At 45.4% G+C, this 22,429-nt stretch overlaps 1 protein-coding gene across 1 annotated transcript in view; it reads right to left on the bottom strand.

Annotated features, from left to right (window-relative positions):
• Positions 1 to 22,429, bottom strand: part of GABRR3 (gamma-aminobutyric acid type A receptor subunit rho3) — a 70,444-nt gene that overhangs the window by 18,103 nt on the left and 29,912 nt on the right. The window contains exon 6 of the mRNA XM_044287799.1: positions 16,127 to 16,209. Within this exon, the coding sequence (XP_044143734.1) occupies positions 16,127 to 16,209 (83 nt within the window). The remainder of the gene's footprint in view (positions 1 to 16,126; positions 16,210 to 22,429) is intronic.

Here is a 22,429-nt window from a genome sequence, read left to right as displayed (position 1 = left end):
CAAAATACTGCCCCAGCAGAACCAAATACCATGAAATACAAAATACAAAATACCGTCACCTACACCACAGTATGAAACTGTATCATCGTAATGAGGATGCTGATACAGTTGAATTCAGGAGGGGTCCTATGGCCACTGGTCGGGTACATAAGTACCTGATGTTCCTACATTAATTAATGCTGAGAGCACCAGATCTTTATGTACCCGGCTGGTGGCAATGAGGAGGGCTCAAGCGGCCCCCTGAGCATCGGCCCACCAGGAAATTCCCCTGTAGGGTCTATGGCCAGTCCGCCCCTGCTCCAAAGTTTATATCCAGAGGAGCTCAGGTCAATGGATGCCATACGGAGGGCACTATTATTATTATTATATTTTTTAATGGGGCATAAATATTATTGGGGGCACTAATGGTGCATTATTAATTCTGGGGGGTGCTAATGGGGGCATTATTCATTTTGGGGCACTAACAGGGGCAATATTAATTCTAGGGGGCACTAATAGTGTCATTAATTCTGGGGGCACTAATGGAGGCATTATTAATTCTGGGGCACTAATGGGGGCATTATTCATTCTGGGGGGCACTAATAGAGATATTACTATTACTGGAAGCAATAACGGGGGCACTATTAATTATGGGGGGTCCTATTGGAGGCATTATTTCTGGGGGACACTAATGGAGGCATTACTATTACTGGGGGCACTATTAATTCTGGGGGCACTAATGGGGCATCATTCATTCTATGGGAGACTAATGGAGGTATTGCTATTACTGAGGGCACTAATGGTGGCATTATTAATTCTGGGGGCAATAATAAAGGCATTACTATTACTGGTGGGCAGTATTACTGCTGGGAGCCACAATATAACATAACAACTTAACATCCCGTGTTAAACCATGCCCCCTATAACCACACCCTCTTTGGGGTGTGGGTTAACCTGGCCGGTATTTTTTGTTGGGAAAGGGGGCAACCCTAGCTGTGCCAGATACATGAAGGTTAAGCATAGGATCACTCATGTGTACAGTTGAGCGGACACCTGAATGTTCGGGACCCGAACTTGACCCCGAACCCCATTGAAGTCAATGGGGACCCGAACTTTGGAGCACTAAAATGGCTCTAAAAAAGTCATGGAAAGGGCTAGAGGGCTGCAAATGGCAGAAAAATGTGGTTAAAAGCATGGCAAGTGCTCTGCAAACAAATGTGGATAGGGAAATGACTTCAAATAACATAAAATACATAAAAAATAATAATAATCTTGATCTAGGAGGAGGAGGTCCATATGGAGTAGGAGGTTGAGGAGGTGGTGGATGTGGCGGTGTAGGTGGAAGCGGCGGTGGAGGAGGAGGAGGTAGCCAACACTGGTTTTTGTCTGATCGCACGTCCCCGTGACGTCTACGATCCAATTGGATATCTTCTCGATGTTCATTTCTGAGCCTACTATGATGATCACGGGTAACGGGGAATCAGGGTTCCATGCCGGAGAGGTAGCGTGAGAAAGGGATACCACATACAAGGGAGGTCAATGGCTGAAATGTGATCGAGTGGAAATGTGGGACAAGTTATTAAAGCGGAAGGATCAAATGAAAGGAGGGGCGCGTGTCAATTAAAGACGAATTTTTTAAAAAATTTAAGTCCCTGTCACCTATGCAGAGCAGGGGATTTTCATGGTCAAAAATGGGTTAATGTCACCCACCAATGGAACAGACGATTTAAAAAAAAAATCAGTCCCTGTCAACTATGCAGAGCAGGGGTTTATTCACGGAAAAAAATGGTAAAATGTCACCCAAGAATGTAACAGACGCTTTTGCACCCTGCTCCCCCTGCTGTGCTGGTGCCTCTCTGCGACCACCGCCTCTTCCTCCGAACTAGACAGGTCATTCGCATGACCTTGATTCCATCTGGGGTCTAGTACCTCATCGTCCTCTACATCATCTTCCACCCAATCTTTACCCCTGCCCTCCGTGTGGGTCTGCAGACTGCAGAAAGCCGCAGCAGTTGGCACCTATGTTTTGTCATCATCAGGGACGTGCTGCGGTGGTCTTCCCATGTACTCATCTTGAAACATAAGTGGTTGGGCATCGGTGCTTCTGGGTCAGGGCTAGGTAGATTGCCCTGGGAAACCCTGCTAACAGAGTCATCAAAAAGCAGAAGAGACTGCTGCATGACTTGGGGCTCAGACTGCTTGGCTGATTTGCAAGGGGGTGAGGTGAAAGACTGATGGACATCGGCTGCAGGTGCCAACTCTGATCTTTCAGCAGGAGACTGGGTGGGAGACAATGTGAAGGAACTGGATCCACTGTCAGCAACCCAATCTACTATCGCCTGTACTTGTTCTGGCCTCACCATTCGTAGAGCAGCATTAGGCCTGACCAAATAACGCTGAAGGTTCTGTCGCCTACTCGCACCTGAGGAAGGTGTTTCACTTGTGCGTGTAGCTGGCACAGATCGACCACGTCCTCTCCCTGCAACAGGAGCTCCACCAGCAGCACCACGACCGGGGCCACGTCCCTTATTTGACGCTCTCTCCTCATTCACCCACCAAACTAATAGATGGTATGTCAGAACCCAGAATATAACAGCAGTATTTAAAGCTTGTATTGCACTGTCAGAAATGCAGCAAAGGCCCCAAATGTAGGGTCTTGCACAAAATGGGTGTTTTTTTAAAACCAGAATATAACAGCGGTATTTAACGCTTGTATTGGACTGTCACAAATGCAGTGCAGGGCGCAAATGTACTTTTTAGCAAAAAAATTAATAAATTGTCCCCACAAAATCTAACAGATGGATTTTCTTGGATTGGACTTTACAGAATTTCTTTTTTATAAAATGTCACCCCCTGGGTCCCTCAACTCACAGAACGATTCCTTATATTATTTTGCTTTGCCCTGCACAATGCAGTGCTGGTGCACTTAAAAAATGGGTATATGTTGCCCTCTGAACTAAAAGAACAGGGTTAAATTATTGTCCCTGGCACAAATGCTGTGCTGGTGCACAAAATGGTCGCCGACGCCCACCTAACTAACAGACAGATAAAAGTTATTTTTCTGTGTTACTGGGCTCAGGGCAGGCTAAAAAAAATGATTCAATGCACCCACAAAACAATCGCTGTAGATCACGGAGTTAACAAGTTCTGATAACAGATATATTCTTTCCTATTCTCTCCCTCACAGCAGCAGCATCCTATCCCTGCACTAGTAAGAGCAGAATGACGTGTAGCGCTATGTGACTCCAGCTTAGGCCTCATGCACACGACCGTTCCATTTTTTGCTGTCCGCAAACCGCGGATCTGCAAAAAATGGAAGCCGGCCGTGTGCCTTCCTCAATTTGCAGAATGGAACGGGCTGCCCATTGTACAAATGCCTATTCTTGTCCGTAAAACGGACAAGAATAGGACATGCTATATTTTTTTTTGCAGGGCCACAGAATGGAACACGGAGTGCTGTCCGCATCTTTTGCAGCCCCATTGAAGTGAATGGGTCCGCACCCGAGCCGCAAAAAACTGCGGCTCGGATGCGGGCCCGAACTACGGTCGTGTGCATGAGGCCTTATATAGAGGCTGGGTCACTTGCTGCACTGGCCAATCACAGCCATGCCATTAGTAGGCATGTCTGTGATGGCTTCTAAGGGCACAAGAGTTAAACGCTTGTTGATTGGCTGCTCTGCAGGCTTTCAAAAAGTGCACAAGTCCAGCTATATCCTAACCCTAGCAAAAATATAAATGAATAAAGTTTATTATTAATTACGACAAACACAATGTCCGCTAAATGTCCAGGCGTACACCAGATCACACAAACGATTCAGCCTTAGGGGATGTTAGAAACAGCCCTAAACTATAATCCCTAACGCTAGGCCCTGAGCCCAGGGGCGGCTCCTGATGGTGGAGGCCCCCTGTCCTCGAACCTCACTGGACACTCCTAATGTGCCCTATCAAGTAAGATGGTTGGGAGTCAGGATTAAGTGTGGTGGGCTGGTGTAGGCGTGGACAAAGAGGATCAATAACACACAATGCACAGTGTATACAGCCCTGTTGATGCAATTGACCAGCAGGTACACGGTGCAAAAAACTACAATTAAATGAAGACACCAAATAGATGATAGTAAATAATGTCACAGATCTAGTCTGTGTAAAGCCCCGACGCGTTTCCCCCACGGTGTGGGATCATCAGGGGGTAGATGCAAATGAGATAAATCATCAATAAAGATAATGAGGAAAGAACCATGTCAGACGGGTGGAGGCCCAAACAATGTTGGCATCCCCATAATATAGCCGTCTAGCAGGCGGTGTCAAACGACATACATAGTTAAAAAGGGAGATTGGACCAGATAATATTCCTGGGAGGTCTAGAGGGATAGACAGAGTATCAGACATCTTGATATAACGGGCATGTGCAACTCACATACGGCCATCAAATATGGATGTCTGTAGAGAGAAAGATAATACACGCTATATATATGCGTCCAAATGTTCACCAGTTACACACCCAATGTTGTGAGACACCACCACCAGCACCCATCAGACCAAAGGAGATCACTCACTAGATTAGGGCAAAATATAGAGCGCACACATAGTCACGATTGGTGCCAAGAGATATAGATGGCAGTCTTCTAAGTAGTGGTGCTCTAGACAACAAGTCGTATTAATGTTGTCAGCAGTGTGTTTAATTCATATCCAGAATAATGAGATACTAGAGAAATAATATAATAATAGATGAGATCACATCGGAAAGTCTAGTACCCATGTAAAGTAACAACAGATAAACTAGTTACCTTTAAATGTAATCTGGATAGTGTATATGTAGATTTCAAAAAGTGCCATTAAATCGCAGATTTACTGGAAAGTTCGGGTTCAGAGTCCAAAAATCCTAAAGTTCGGTACGAACCCGAACTTTACAGTTTGGGTTGGCTCAACCCTACTCATGTGGTATCAATTTCAATATCTCCCAACTAAATATCCAAACTTTGGATTTCCCTCAGTTTTTTTCACTTATGTTTTTAGATATAAATTAATATTAAATATTACATTCAGATTAAACTAAACTGATTGAAAAACTGCTGTCCAATTGACATACATCTATATCAGTTTCCATCACTTTGTTCAATCGATCACCAATTGACCTCACAATGATGAAAAAATGATAAATGATTAAAAAAAAATCCTGTTCACATCTGCATCAGGATTTCCATTTTTTTTGTTCTGTCATTGAAAAAAATAAAACTGAAAATGTCGGATATTGGTGTCCCATTATCTCTCACATGTTGGACATCAATGGCACCAGATGGACCCCACTGACTATAATGGGGTCCACTATCATGATAGCTCTGTCATTTTAAAGGGACAAATAGCACAGTGTCTTTTTGGTAATGTCTCTGACAAAGGTGCCTAGCCGAGCTTCCAACCCAGATGTGAACTGAACTAGCCCACCTTAGCATCAGTTTGAATCCCATAAAATGATAAGGATCTGTCAATTACAAGAGATTTCTAGGAGTATAGAAGTGATGACTTCTTCCCAGGATAGGTAATCAATATCTGATTGGTGGGGTCTGACTCTGGGCACCCGGCCGATCAGCTGTTTGGAGAGGCTACGGTGCTGCTGTGAGCGCTGTGGCCTTCTAGCAGCTTACCAAGCACAGCGCCATACATTGTATAGTGGCTTTGCTTGGTATTGCAGCTCAGCTCCATTCACTTGAATAGGACAAACTGTGGCTAGATGATGTGACCTAGGGAGAGGCTGTGGCACTCATTGGCCTATTCAAAGTGCTGATTAGCAGGAGTTTCGGGAGTCGGATCCCCACTGATGAAGATATTGATGACCTATCCTGGGAATTGGATATCAATATTCTACTAGCAGAAAACCCCTTTAACCTAAACATATAATGTAAACATGTCCCATAAAAATCCTGGGGCAGATTTATCACAATTGGTGTACAGGAAAACTGGTGTAGTTGCCCATAGCAACCAATCAAATTTCTCCTTTTTATTTTCCAAAGGAGTTCTAAAAAATGAAATGTTGATTCTGATTGGTTGCGATCGATGATAACGTCGATCTCACATATTTAGCCCCTCAGATTGCGTTGAACCCCTCAGCAGGGCTCCATAGGAACATAGTGAAATTCTCATATAAATTCTTTATAGGTCCTAGGGGACCTATTGTAAAGTATAAGAAAAAAAAAAGGAAAAACGTTTTTAGTTTCAATAGTTTTTTATTTTATCAATAAAACAAAGAAGTATTCGGACATAGACACCATCACAGTAGTCAGATGAGAAGATGCGTTATGACAATACATCAGTGGGCGCAGCCACTGCCACACAATAATGCACAATACACCATAACCGTACATATCAGCAGTAACCCAGGTGTAACGCCAAAACACCTACAGGTGTTATCCACATTCCGCAGCATAGGCCATGCCGCCGTATACACCAACAGTATAAACAGATCAAACCAAGAGCTGTGGATAACCACAGAGCAACCTAGGGTAAGGCCTCCTCTAGGGAAGAGGAAATAACGGAGGGATGGGGGAGGAACACACATAAGGAAGGGTTAAGAAATACCTGTATCGTATTTCAGCTGTATCTCCGCTGCTTCCGCCTGTATCCCGGACTCCCTCCTCAAGGGGAGTAGAAGGGACTACTGATCCACTCACTCCAAGTCGCCTGTCTCAATTTAATGGGTATGGTTGATGGGGGTAATGAATGTTCATACCTGCAAGTCTGATTAATCTCTTGTATAACTTCGAAAATCGAAGGAGGGATCTGACTTTTCCAGTGCCGGGTAACTACCAATTTGGCGCTGAGCAAAACATGGCCTACAATGTGTCTATTCGGGAGCGGTATTTCCTTAATCCCAAAAAACAACAAGGCTAACTCAGGGGATGGGTCTATTTTCCGCCTCGCTAAATTTGAAACCAAACGGAAGACTGACTTCCAATAGTCGTTTAGGATGGGACATGACCATAGGACATGGAGTAAGGATCCGCCTCCTCCACAGTTTCTCCAACAGTATGGCGATGTAGAAGGATAAATTATATGAAGTCTCTGGGGGGTAAAGTACCAATGTAGGATGGTTTTTAGACCTGCCTCATAGTGAGTGACACACTTGAAATTTGAAGCTACAAATCCAATAGCATCAGTCCATGAGTCCTCTGAAAAGGTCCTATTTAGATCCCTTTCCCATCTGAGGACAGGAGGGGATTTAACAAAAGAAGCTTTATCCCCCAGTATGTCATAAAGTGATCTTGTGGAGTGTTTTCTGAACAGGGAGGGAAACTGGAATAATCGCATCACGGATGAGTTGATCTGTGGAGGGGATTGAAGGGTCTTTGAAAGGAAGTGACGTATTCTTAAATATGTGAAAAATTCAGAGTGAGGTAATGCAAAAGCACTTTGAATGGTAGGAAACGGGAGAATTGAGTGGTCAGCTATCAGTTGGGAAATAGTGACGACCCCTTTATCTCGCCAAGGCGCTAAGTTAATGTCGGGTATGGACAACTCGATAGCCCGTGTGGAGGCTATTTTGAAGAGCTGGGATGAATCATCTTTCGATGCATTATGTATGGTGGTCCACAGGGCTCCCACATGCGATATTGTGAGCAGCGTGGGTGCGAGGGAAGCAGGACCCCACAACAGGTGGATTAAGTAATCTCTAACCGGAACGTGTTTCAACGCATGGCTCTCAATCTGTTGCCACGCTTTTTCATTACTCGACGCCCACCATTCCCTAGCAAAGGAAAGGCCGATTGCTATAAAATAATCTCTAATGTTTGGGAGACCCGCTCCACCAGCGCGTCTCCTTCTGGTCAAGAGTTCGCGAGCTATCCTAGGCTTAGAACCTCCCCATATGTACTTGCCCAATAATGCCTGGGCTTTCTGAAAAAATGCAGCTGGGATCGGGATTGGAAGGGCCCGAAAGATATAAATCAGCTTAGGCAAGGTCATCATCTGGAACGATGCAATCCTACCCACCAGGGGCGTAACTAGAAGTGACTGGGCCCCACAGCAAATATTTGTAAGGGCCCCCCTCAGCGCGCTTCGCACCTCCCTCCTCCTGTGTAAACCCCACTCCTTTGGCACAGTGTAGCGGTATACTGTATATTGTGTGGCACAGTGTAGAGGTATACTATATATTGTGTGGCACAGTGTAGCGGTATACTGTATATTGTGTGGCACAGTGTAGCGGTATACTGTATATTGTGTGGCACAGTATAGAGGTATACTGTATATTGTGTGGCACAGTGTAGCGGTATACTGTATATTGTGTGGCACAGTATAGAGGTATACTGTATATTGTGTGGCACAGTGTAGCGGTATACTGTATATTGTGTGGCACAGTGTAGAGGTATATTGTGAGGCACAGTGTAGCGGTATACTGTATATTGTGTGGCACAGTGTTGAGGTATATTGTGAGGCACAGTGTAGCGGTATACTGTATATTGTGTGGCACAGTGTAGCGGTATATTGTGAGGCACAGTGTAGAGGTATACTGTATATTGTGTGGCACAGTGTAGCGGTATACTGTATATTGTGGGGCACAGTGTAGCGGTATACTGTACATTGTGAGGCACAGTATAGAGGTATACTGTATATTGTGTGGCACAGTGTAGCGGTATACTGTATATTGTGTGGCACAGTGTAGGCTATATGTGTATAACATAAACATACTCCACATGAACACTTACAGTTACATGGCTTGGTCCTTGGGGATCTCGGACACCACTTCCACACTTTGGCCGGGGGCTCGGCGGAGCTGATGTTGTGTTTTATCCTAATAAGAAAGATTTTATAATAAGGATTTGGAGAAGGGGCAGAGGGATAGCAGAGCAGGGAGAGGCTGGTGCCGCTACTAGGGGGTCATACCATGGGGCAGTAATAAAACCCACCATAATGCCCCCCCCCCCAGTAGTAATAATTCTCCTTATAATGTGACAGTGCAAAAAATACCCCCTTGTAATGCCCCCAGTTGAGCTAATGTCCCCATAGTGCCCCAAAAAATGTGCCAGTATAAAATACCCCTATATAGTGCCCCCAGTAACTTCCCCCATAGTGCTCCTCTCCCCCCTTCCTGCTAGTGCCCCCCCAAAATGTACCAGTATAAAATGCCCCATATATAGTGCCCCAGTAGATGCCGCTCAGTGTCCGGCCTCTGATAGGCTGCCGGCCTAGTGTCCCCCATAATGCCCCCCAATAATGTGCCAGTAAGTGCCCCTATCATGTGCCAGTATCAAGTGCCTCTCCCCCCCCACATGTCCCAGTATCATAGTGCCATCTCCCCCTATGTGCCAGTATCAAGTGCCTCTCTCCTTCCCACCCCCCATGTGCCAGTATCAAGTGCCTCTCTCCTCCCCATGTCCCAGTATCATAGTGCCATCTCCCCCCCCCCCACTAAAAAGTGCCAATATCAAGTGCCTCTCTCCCTCCCCCCTCCCTATGTGCCAGTATCAGGTGCCCCCCCCCCCCATGTGCCAGTATCAAGTGCCAACCCCCCCTCTCCCCTCCAGGTGCCAGTATCAGGTGCCTCCCCCCCCCCCCCCCTATGTCCCAGTATCATAGTGCCATCTCCCCCCCCCCCACCACCACCACAAAAAAAGTGCCAGTATCAAGTGCCTCTCTCCCTCCCCCCCCCCCCAATGCCAGTATCAGGTGCCTCTCTCCCTCCCCCCCCATGCCAGTATCAGGTGCCAACCCCACTCCCATGTGCCAGTATCAGGTGCCAACCCCCCCCCCCCCCCAGGTGCCAGTATCAGGTGCCAACCCCCCTCCCCCCATGTGCCAGTATCAGGTGCCTTCCGCTCCCCCATGGCAGTAACAGTCGGGTATTAAAAAAAAAAAAATAAACTTACCTCCATGTCAGCGATGCGATGCAGCCTCTTCCTGTGTCCCGCCTTGTATTCTGTCCCGCCCTGTATGCCCTTATATGGAGTCAGTGCTTGTATTTCAGAAAAGAGTCTGCTGGGATTCGAACCCAGGACCTTCTGCTTCAGAGGCAGAGCAGCTATCCACTAGACCATAAGAGCTGCCTTGAGGCTGAGTGAAAAAATATGAGACTTCTACTGTTATAGCTGGCTAAGTGTACATCTATACACATGGCAGCTGTTCATATATAGAGATGTAGCAGAGCTGAATGTGCAGGGACAGCTGTCATATACAGATATAGCAGTGCTAGGTGTGTTTGGGCAGCTGTCATGTGTATAGATGTATTTTTTTTTTTTTTACAGTCAGTTGTAATGCAGCCTTTATGGCTGTGAGGGTAAATGCTTTGCCACTGATTCACTTATAGATTGGAGGTTGTGGGTTCGAATCCCAGACCAGGAGACTTTTAGCAGACAGTAAAATTAGATCACTCTACTGTGAAGGGGCCCTGAACACGATATTTATCTAACTTGAAAATAAACTGTCACACACGCTGCTTGGGGCGCCGGGCCCCCTTGGCAGCCCGGGCCCCGAAGCAGCTGCTTCCCCTGCTTCCCCGGTAGTTACGCCACTGCTACCCACCCAAGAGATTGTCTGCATAGAGAAGCTCGCGAAGTCCGTAGACAAGGTATTGAGAAGGGGGACATAGTTCTGTGTGTATAATAAAGAACAGGGCGAGGTGACCTTGATTCCTAAATAGGGAACCTCTGAACACTGCCAGTCCAGGTCGTGGGAAGCTTTCAGAGTGGCTAAATCTGCAGGTGAAATGTTGATAGGGAGGGCCTGAGATTTCGAGCTATTAATCTTGTAATACGAGAGGGAGCTATAGTGAGAGATCACATCGAATGTGGCCGAGAGGGATTGTGAGGGGTTTGTCAACGTGAGAATGATGTCATCAGCGTATAGGGTAATTGTGTGGGCTCTATTACCAACTACAATCCCAGAGATGGTGGGCAGGTTTCTGATGTGTTGTGCCAGTGGCTCCAATGCCAAATAAATAGAAGCGGCGACAACGGACAGCCCTGTCTCGACCCGTTAGTGATTATGAACGGATCCGACAGGATACCATTAACCCATACTCTCGCCGAGGGGTGCGAGTACAGACTGGAGATGGCATGAATAATCGGACCTGAGAACCCCATCCATCGGAGAGTGGAAAAAGCGTAATCCCAATGTAAGCGATCAAACGCTTTTTCGGCGTCCAAGGTCACTGCAAGCATTGGAAGAGAATGCACCTCCGCAAAGTTAACAGGAAAAACGTTTTTAAAAGTTTCCTCCAAAGTTTAGATAAAAAAAGTATTAAAATGCAAGAAAAACTATACACATATGAAATCGTTGTAATTGTACTGGAGGATGAAAGTAACGGTTAGTTTTACCGCATAGGACACGCTGTAAAAACAAAACCAACATAACTGCGGCTGAATTGTGTTGTTTTTTTATAATTTCACCCTGTTTGGATTTTTTTTTCCCCATTTCCCACTACATTATATGCAACCGTAAATAGTGCCATTAGTAAGTACAACTTGTCCTGCAAAAAACAAGCCCTTAGGCCTCATGCACACGACCGTTGTGTGCATCCGTGGCCGTTGTGCCGTTTTCCGTTTTTTTTCGCGGACCCATTGACTTTCAATGGGTCCGTGGAAAAGTCGGAAAATGCACCGTTTTGCAGCCGAGGCCGTGATCCGTGTATCCTGTCCGTCAAAAAAATAGGACCTGTCCTATTTTTTTGACGGACAACGGTTCACGGACCCATTCAAGTCAATGGGTCCGTGAAAGAACACGGATGCACACAAGATTGGCATCCGTGTCCGTGATCCGTGGCCGTAGGTTGCTTTCATACAGACGGATCCGAAGATCCCTCTGCATAAAAGCTTTTTCAGATCTAAGTTTTCACTTAGTGAAAACTCATATTCGACAGTATATTCTAACACAGAGGTGTTCCCATGGTGATGGGGACGCTTCTAGTTAGAATACACTACAAACTTTGTACAAGACTGCCCCCTGCTGCCTGGCAGCACCCGATCTCTTACAGGGGGATATGATAGCACAATTAACCCCGTCAGGTGCGGCACCTGAAGGGGTTAATTGTACTATCATATCCCCCTGTAAGAGATCAGGGCTGCCAGGCAGCAGGGGGCAGACCCCCCCCCCCCCAGTTTGAATATCGTTGGTGGCACAGTGTGCGCCCCCCATCGGGCCCCCCTTCTTCCCTCTAGTGTAATAAATCGTTGGTGGCACAGTGTGCGCCCCCCATCGGGCCCCCCCTTCCTCCCTCTATTGTTATAAATCGTTGGTGGCACAGTGTGCGCCCCCCATCGGCCCCCCTCCCTCTATAGCAGTAACAACATTGGTGGCAGTGTGCGGCCTCCCATTCCCCCCCCCCCCCATCATTGGTGGCAGCGGAGTTCCGATCGGAGTCCCAGTTTAATCGCTGGGGCTCCGATCGGTAACCATGGCAACCAGGAAGCTACTGCAGCCCTGGTTGCCATGGTTACTTAGCAATAGTACAACAGTAGAAGATTCATACTTACCTGCTTGCTGCTGCGATGTCTGTGACCGGCCGGGAGCTCCTCCTACTGGTAAGTGACAGTTCTTTAACAATGCGCCGCACAGACCTTTCACTTACCAGTAGGTGGAGCTCCCGGCCAGACACAGACATCGCAGCAGCAAGCAGGTAACTATGAGTCTTCTACTATTGTACTATTGCTAAGTAACCATGGCAACCAGGACTGCAGTAGCTTCCTGGTTGCCATGGTTACCGATAGGAGCCCCAGCGATTAAACTGGGACTCCGATCGGAACTACGCTGCCACCAATGATCGGGGTGGGGGGGAGATGGGTGGCCGCACACTGCCACCAATGTTGTTACTGCTATAGAGGGAGGGGGCCGATGGGGGGCGCACACTGTGCCACCAACGATTTATAACAATAGAGGGAGGAAGGGGGGCCCGATGGGGGGCGCACACTGTGCCACCAACGATATTCAAACTGGGGAGGGGGGGTCTGCCCCCTGCTGCCTGGCAGCCCTGATCTCTTACAGGGGGATATGATAGTACAATTAACCCCTTCAGGTGCGGCACCTGAGGAGTTAATTGTGCTGATCACGGCCCCCTGTAAGAGATCGGGTGCTGCCAGGCAGCAGGGGGCAGTCTTGTACAAAGTTTGTAGTGTATTCTAACTAGAAGCGTCCCCATCACCATGGGAACGCCTCTGTGTTAGAATATACTGTCGGATCTGAGTTTCACGAAGTAGCTCATATCCGACAGTATATTCTAACATAGAGGCGTTCCCATGGTGATGGGGACGCTTCAAGTTAAAATATACCATCGGATTGGAGAAAACTCCAATCCGATGGTATAAAAGAACTCCAGGCTTTACATTGAAAGTCAATGGGGACGGATCAGTTTGAAATGGCACCATATTGTGTCAACATCAAACGGATCCGTCCCTATTGACTTGCATTGTAATTCAGGACGGATCCGTTTGGCTCCGCACGGCCAGGCGGACACCAAATTGACTTTTTTTCATGTCCGTGGATCCTCCAAAAATCAAGACCCACGGACGAAAAAACGGTCACGGATCACGGACCTACGGACCTCGTTTTTGCGGACCGTGAAAATAAACTGTCGTGTGTATGAGGCCTTATACTGCTATTTGAATGGAAAAATAAAAAAAGTTATGGCTTTGGGAAGGTAGGAAGTAAAAAGTGAAAATGAAAAAACAAAAAATTGCCCAGTCATGAAGAGGTTAATGTATACCAAAAAAGTACAGTGGCAACCTTCACCATATTGTTCAATTATAAAAAATAAATAAAATAAAAAATGCGTTAACATATACTTTTTTTTTACTACACTCTGCAGGATTGAAAAGAGTGGTGTGCTACGCTTATGTATCCTTTTTTTTCCAATGTATACCTTAGGCCTCTTTCACACGACTGTATGGCTTTTTCAGTGTTTTGCGGTCCGTTTTTCACAGATCCGTTATTCTGTTTTCGTTTCTGTTCCGTTTTTCCATATGGCATATACAGGATATAGTAATTACATAGAAAAAATTGGGCTGGACATAACATTTTCAATAGATGGTTCCGCAAAAACTAAACGGATACGGAAGACATACAGATTCATTTACATATGTGTTCCGTTTTTTTGCGGACCCATTGACTTGAATAGAGCTACGGAATGTGATTTCCGTGCAATAATAGGGCATGTTTTATTTTTCGACGGAACGGAAATACGGAAACGGAATGCATACGCATAACATTCAGTTTTTTTTTCCCGGAACCATTGAAATGAATGGTTCCGTATACGGAATGCAAAAAAGGCCTGTAAACGGGAAAAAAAAAATGTAGTGTGAAAGAGGCCTTAGGGTAAAACGTGATGTGAACCCAGTCTTAATTGATAAGTCCTAATACACAGCATGCTTGACTCCTCAGCCATATTCACACTAGTTGTTTTAGTTTTTTAAGCAGCTTTATTTTCAGTAGAAATGAAGATGTTTTTCCAGCTCAGCGCCTGCTTAGATTTAACCCTGTGTATTCTAGACAGATTACATGAGAGCCATGATTTAATGTGCTCAGCGTGTATAAATAGAAGCACGGTTATTATTAAATGGGCCGCATTAATCCCAGATGACTGGGGGAAATGAGCCTTTCCCAGTCATAGCAAAACACAGGTCACTACTGGGATTTTACATTTCCTATACTTTTTTATAAACACCTACGTCCTTCTGTATAACCAACATCTGAACAGCTTCAGAGATTTACAGGCTTCAGTGTAAAAAGACTTTATGATACGTGATATGCTCAGTTTTGAATGTCTGATGGATGCACACTGTAACAGATCTCCTGGCACCCCGACTGGGTACCTCCGTTGATGGATGCTCCTAGTGCTTCCCGAGGAATCCATGCACTCCACTTGACACCGTAAGCACTGCCGACCCCACGAACCGCCGCAGCTTGGTTGGGATCTCACAGTCTTCTACCCACCTTGGACCTACAACAAGGCTTCCGGTTCAAGTGGGTGAACTTCTCTTCCTTCAGAGAGCGATGCAGGAACTGGAACAGCTCTTACAAGAGCTAGGGATTATACTCTGGAGAGTATAATGATTATAGCAATCCCCAGAGTGTAGTTCTCCAATCCTCTAAACATGAGCCCAAACTACATGAAGGGTAGAACAGGACACTTTAGTGGGGCAACATGTCTGATTTTTATGCAGGTCTTCCAGCAAGGGACACTCCCATGGGGGACATTGTGGAAGACAGACAGTTTCTTACATAAACCAATTACATGCAGTTATAGGCATAAAACACGCACACATGTGATACAATTAATCAACACAATGGGATAACATAATCACTCACAGGCAGAAGCTACACCCTTTTCCCTTTGTAGAATAATGAGCCAGGGGGGGGTGGTCGGTAGATTCCTCTATCTAACTAATAAAACATAACATGGCCTATAATACTCCACATATAAATCAGGGTTAATAGTTCCTTGCAACCCCAAGAGACTGAGGAGGGCAGGGGGATCTCTATAGTTCTGGGTCTATAGTCCGTAGGAAGAAGGCTAGCCCTCAGGACTCTCCAGCAGCCCCAGTGACGGTTCAGTCCGTCACACACACGTCAGGGATCCCCAAACCCAATGGATGAAGAAGGCGATGGATGCCATAAATATCTAAGTTGGTAATTCCCATGTAAGGGCGGGATCTCATTAGTGCTAGGAATTCCGTTATAGTGTTCCGTTGTTGCCCCTAGACGTGTATTAGGACAGAGAAAAACGGACGGCTTCCATTTTGCATCCTATTCTAAAATTCAGTTATATTCCATTATAACTCTGTCATAACGGAACATTATAATGGAATTCCTATCGCTGGTGAGAACCCGCCCTAAGCCAGATTACTTTGTCACGAAGCGCATTTCTTTCAGTAGTGGGTGCAATAATGGGAAAAGGCGATGGTGCCAACCTCCGTCATAGAACCCCTCAGATGCCGCAAAATACTGTCGTGTGCATGAGCCCTAATAGTATAATAGATGGCACATGATGGGCGATGTCTGTTACATATTTTGCACTGGGGCCCAGGAGCTCTGTTATAAAGGTTCATTTAAATAGTAACATGTACCGTACATGGACTATTGAAATATAGAAACTAATTGGTTACCATATTAAATATGTAATGTATTTAGTCCACATGGTACATAGGCACACAGACAAACTGAACCTACTTACAGCTTTCCAGTTCCAAAGAGCAGTTCTGGGTGTCCAGAGGAAATCTGCTGAAATCCATGAAGCACATTGCAGATACAGTTATCCTGTAATATTAGAGAGAACGGAGCTGTTACATAATACAGGACTGATTGTTTCACTAAGGGTTGTATTTTATGGCAGCATTTTATTATTTCACTATTGTATCACTTCTATCTATCCAGCCATCTATCCATCCATATACAACTTGCATAAAACAGAGTAATATTGTAAATAAATCACATTAAATTGTAACATTGTAAATTGTTACTTAATCCTGCATTTTGCTTCGATTCTTTAATTCAGAGCAGTATTCACAATTCATAATGGAAACAGTCAACAAGCTTGTTGACCAACACACATCTTGCTGTGCTCCTATAATGCAATCAAAGCGTTTTTTTTCCCTTCAGATATCTTTTAGGCTACTTTCACACTCGCATTTTGGGCGGATCCATCATGGATCTGCAAAAATGGATCCGTTACAATAAAACAACCGCATGCATCTGTCATGAATGGATCCGTTTGTATTATCTGTAACATAACCAAGACGGATCATCATGAACTACATTGAAAGTCAATGGGAGACAGATCCGTTTTCTATTGTGCCAGAGAAAACCTTCCACATGGACTTACATTGTGTGTCAGAACGGATCCGTTTGGCTCAGTTTCGTCAAGCGGACAGCAAAACGCTGCAGGCAGCGCCTCCAGAGCGGAATGGAGACTGATGGGAGGCAAACCGATGCATTCTGGGCGGATTATTTTCCATTCCGAATGCATAAGGGCAAAACTGATCTGTTTTGGACCGCTTGTGAGAGCCCTGAACGGATCTCACAAACGGAAAGCCAAAACGCCAGTGTGAAAGTAGCCTAAGATAAATACAATCCACTAGATTACCAGAACCCAAGGGTGTGCACCATAGAGGCAGAATATGCTCTTGGAAAGAAGGGCGCAGCCTTGGTAGGTCCTATGGCCTTTGCTCTTGGGTGGTATAAGATGATGCAAGACTATAGAGGAACTGCATTGTTAGCATCAAGGGGATGGAAAATTGGCCCTCCTGTCCTAGCAAAATCCAGCACAATAAAGCAACTTTCACATCTACGGCACTGTGATCCGGCCACCAGTTCTGGCAGAGAATGCCGGGAATCAGCCGGATCTCCGCTGGACTATAATCGGGCTGGTGGGCATTCCGGGTGCATCCAGCAATGCCCGATCCAGAGAACTCCAGCAGGGTGTTCTCTGTTGGAACAGTCTGCTGGAATCCATGCTGCACATTTCAGCTGTAAAGGGGTTGTCTCACTTCACTTGTTCTTGGCTCCCTTGCGGCTCTCAGGACCTTGATTGCTAGCGGCAGGACTAAAATATTAGCTAGATGGCACAGCGAGCAGGGCAGGGAGGATGCAACCCCACCCCTTGCTTGTGTGAGCATGCTCCCTAGGCTGCTAGTGTAATAGAATCGGGAATCCTAGCAGCTTGTAGTACACTCTGACATCACAGACGAGGTAGCCGCATGTGCAAGAATATAAGCCCTCTCGCTCCCATGAAACCCGGCCACCAGGGCTTCTGCGTGCCTGCCTAACCCCTAGAAACAAGCATGCAAGAGGCTGATTGAGAAGGAAAGCATGGTCACAGAGGCAAACCTGAAAGCTGAACTACATTGCAGAAATGAAAGAACTACAAGGAACTTATTTAAAGTTGATTATTGACGTGAGGCAACCCCTTTAATATGAAAGAGAAGAAAATCCAGCTCTCTCCGGTGAAAAAATGAAAAACTTTAATCCAGCAAGTTTAAAATCCATACAGGTGTACAAATAGCAGTCAACGCGTTTCAGACCTCAGAGAAATATGGGTCCTTCCTCATGACGTTTGTCATGAGGAAGGACCCATATTTCTCTGAGGTCTGAAACGCGTTGACTGCTATTTGTACACCTGTATGGATTTTAAACTTGCTGGATTAAAGTTTTTCATTTTTTCACCGGAGAGAGATGGATTTTCTTCTCTTTTTTATCGTATATACCGCATCCAGGAGCGGCATCCGTGCACCTCCGGTGATTTTACTACTGCAGGTGAGAGCTGCCTTACGTTTTCTTCTATAACCCCTTTAATATGGGCCGTCACTCTTGTAGTTACATTGAAAATGTTGCAAATTGCGCCATTTTTAATAAAAAAAAAACAGAACGGTCGTGTGCATGAGGCCTTAGTTTGTGACAGAGATCTCTATCTCCGAGGCACCTGTAGTAAGTGGCCCATCTACACAAAAAAAAATCCTTTCCCACATCCTCAGTTGGAATAATAAGATTGAGGAGTGCACTGCCTGCTTACGCATTTCTTCTTGTGTCCACCCTGTCACACTTATACAGAACACATATCTGTGTATGACACCTTGGGTATACATGACATAGAACATACAGTCATGTGAAAAAATTAGGACACCCTTTGAAAGCATGTGGTTTTTTGTAACATTTTTAATAAAAGGTTATTTCATCTCCGTTTCAACAATACAGAGAGATTAAAGTAATCCAACTAAACAAAGAAAACTGAAGAAAAGTCTTTTCAAGATCTTCTGTAAATGTCATTCTACAAAAATGCCTATTCTAACTGAGGAAAAAGATAGGACACCCTTGCCCCTAATAGCGAGTGTTACCTCCTTTGGCTGAAATAACTGCAGTGAGACGGTTCTTGTAGCCATCTACCAGTCTTCGACATCGGTCTGAGGAAATTTTACCCCACTCCTCAATGCAGAACTTTTTCAGCTGTGAGATGTTTGAGGGGTTTCTTGCACGTACAGCCCTTTTCAAGTCACCCCACAGCATCTCAATGGGATTCAAATCTGGACTTTGACTTGGCCATTCCAGGACTCTCCATTTCTTCTTTTTCAGCCAATCTTTGGTTGATTTACTAGTATGTTTTGGGTCATTGTCATGTTGCATGGTCCAGTTCCGCTTCAGCTTTAATTTTCTAACTGATGGTCTCACATGTTCTTCAAGCACCTTCTGATACACAGTAGAATTCATCGTGGATTCTATGATGGTGAGCTGACCAGGTCCTGCTGCAGCAAAGCAGCCCCAAACCATGACACTTCCACCTCCATGCTTCACAGTTGGTATGAGGTTCTTTTCTTGGAATGCTGTGTTTGGTTTACGCCAAACATGTCCTCTGCTGTTGTGTCCAAATAATTCAATTTTGGACTCATCTGTCCAAAGAACATTATTCCAGAAGTCCTGGTCTTTGTCAACTTTATCTCTGGCAAATGTCAGTCTGGCCTCGATGTTTCTCTTGGAAAGCAAAGGTTTCCTCCTTGCACACCTCCCATGCAAGTTAAACTTGTACAGTCTCTTTCTGATTGTAGAGGCATGTACTTCTACATCAACAGTAGCCAGAGCCTGCTGTAGTTCTCGAGATGACACTTTAGGGTTTTTGGAGACCTCTTTTAGCATCTTGCGGTCTGCTCTTGGGGTGAACTTGCTGGGGCGACCAGTCCTGGGCATGTTGGCAGTTGTTTTGAAAGCCCTCCACTTGTAGACTATCTTCCGGACAGTGGAATGGCTGATTTCAAAATCTTTTGAGATCTTTTTAAATCCCTTCCCAGACTCATAGGCTGCTACAATCTTTTTTCTGAAGTCCTCTGACAGCTCTTTTGCTCTCACCATGGTGCTCACTCTCACTTCAACAGTCAGGAGCACACCAAACTAAATGTCTGAGGTTTAAATAGGGCAAGCCTCATTCAACATGCAGAGTAACGATCTACTAATTATGTGCACCTGGTGTGATATACCTGTGTGAGATCTGAGTCAATTTAAGAGGGAATACATGTGAGGGTGTCCTATCTTTTTCCTCAGTTAGAATAGGCATTTTTGTAGAATGACATTTACAGAAGATCTTGAAAAGACTTTTCTTCAGTTTTCTTTGTTTAGTTGGATTACTTTAATCTCTCTGTATTGTTGAAACGGAGATGAAATAACCTTTTATTAAAAATGTTACAAAAAACCACATGCTTTCAAAGGGTGTCCTAATTTTTTCACATGACTGTAAGATTCTCTTCCTCAGCACTTCCTTCCATCTTTCTCACCACTGTCATCAGCTGCAAAGCACACAGTATACCATAAACAGCACCCATAGGCATCAAACTATCCGCCTCCACTTTTGAGGCCAAAACACCCAACATCTGGCCTCATTCACACAAGTGTATCAGATCAATATTTAGATGGTCTTGAATGCTAATATTCATAAATATCCATTGACTAAGGGCGCTTTTACACAGGCCGAGCATTGGGACAATGATCATGACAAGCAATTCTGAATACTAATCCCTGTGTAGATTCTGCCAATCACCCCACGACCATTGGTTGACCTGTAAGCTATCATTTGTAAGCAGCACACAGCCCCCCAAGCAATGAATCTGTATGGGGATGAATGATCACAGTAGCAAACGATCCCCATATGGAGGGGATGATCGCTGCATGTAATTGCAACTCTCCTGCGGTTCAATGGTCGGACAATGGTCAGAAGGCCTCCTGCACACGACAGTATTTTTTAACGTCCCGCAAAACGTGGTTCCGTTGTACCGTGATCCGTGTCCGTTTTTTCTTCCGTGGGTCTTCCATGATTTTTGGAGGATCCACGGACATGAAAAATGAAAAAAAAATCTAAGTCAAGTTTGCCATTGAAATGATAGGAAAAAACGGACACGGATCACTCATGTGGATGACAATCTTGTGTGCATTTGTGATTTTTCACGGACCCATTGACTTGAATGGGTCCGTGAACCGTTGGCCGTGAAAAAAGGTCATATTTTTTTCACAGCCAGGAAACACGGATCACAGATGCGGCTGCCAAACGGTGCAGTTTCAGATTTTTCCACGGACCCACTGAAAGTCAATGGGACCGCAGAAAAACACGTTAAACGGGACAACGGCCACGGGTGCACACAACGGTCGTGTGCAGGAGGCCTAAGCCACAGGGGATCCAGTACTGATTTTAAACATTTTAGTTGCCATTAGGGTCTATTATATTTTAGGCCAAAAAACACATTTTAGTCCTGACTGATGTTATGGTCTGTGTGACCAACAGCAGAAAAGTTTATTTCACCAGTCAGACCCCAAACTTAAAGGGGTTCTCTAGGACTAGAAAAAGATGGCTGCTTTCTTTCAAAAACAGCACCACACCTGTCTACTGGTTGTTTCTGGCATCACAGCTCAGTCCTATTCACTTCAATTGAGATGAGCTGCAATACCAAACACAACCCATGGACAGGTGTCACAGTGTAGTTCACTGTGTAACTAGTTGCCGTGTCTGCATCACTGTGTAGTTCCTAACACTGCTTGCTGTGTAGGCCGGCTGCCTCTGCTCTGTGTACTGGCTGCAGGCTGCATGCTGGCTGCGATCTTCTGTGTCTGAACGTGGGCCTGTGTATGTGGATACTCGCCTGTGTGTGAACTGTCTGTGAATGTGTGTACTCCTTATGTCTGCATCACTGTGTAGTTCCTGACACTGTTGCCGTGCATGCTGGCTGCATGTGCTCTCGCGTACTGGCTGCATCACTGTGTAGTTCCTGACACTGTTGACGTACAGGCTGGCTGCATGTGCTCTCGCGTACTGGCTGCATCACTGTGTAGTTCCTGACACTGTTGACGTGCAGGCTGGCTGCATGTGCTCTCGCGTACTGGCTGCAGGCTGTCTCCTGTAAATGCTGATTGCTTGGGGCTGTGTGCTGGCTGCCGCCCTTCTGTGTGTGAATGTGGGCCTGTGAATGTGGATACTCTCTGTGTGTAGATCACAGGACAGTTTGCGGTTTATAGGGGGATTCACATCAGCGTCTCCCTTTCCGTTATAGCATTCTATTCAAATGTGATTAAAACAAAAAATAACGAAATTGCTATAACGGAAAGCCAAAGGGAACACTTTAAAAGGCATTCCGTTTTAATCCTTATCGGGTGGTGCATGTTGGCTGTCGCCTTCTGTGTGTGAAATGTGTGTGAAATGTGTCCCGTGTATCTGTGTATTCGGATAGTTTTTCTGTATTAGGCCTCATGCACACGACCGTATGTATTTTGCAGTCCGCAAAAAAAAGATCCGCACAAAATACGGATGACGTCCGTGTGCATTCAGTATTTTGCGGAAAGGAACAGCTGGCCCCTAATAGAACAGTCTTATCCTTGTCTGTAATGCGGTCAATAATAGGACATGTTCTATTTTTGGGTGGAACAGAAATACAACTATACTGCGACATTCATGTTGCACCAATGTCATACGACACTTATTGTAATGATAGTCTACGATGTTGCACATTGC

The sequence above is a fragment of the Bufo gargarizans genome, chromosome 3 (assembly GCF_014858855.1).
Source record: "Bufo gargarizans isolate SCDJY-AF-19 chromosome 3, ASM1485885v1, whole genome shotgun sequence".
NCBI lineage: Eukaryota > Metazoa > Chordata > Amphibia > Anura > Bufonidae > Bufo > Bufo gargarizans.
This window is presented reverse-complemented; position numbering and strand designations above follow the sequence as displayed.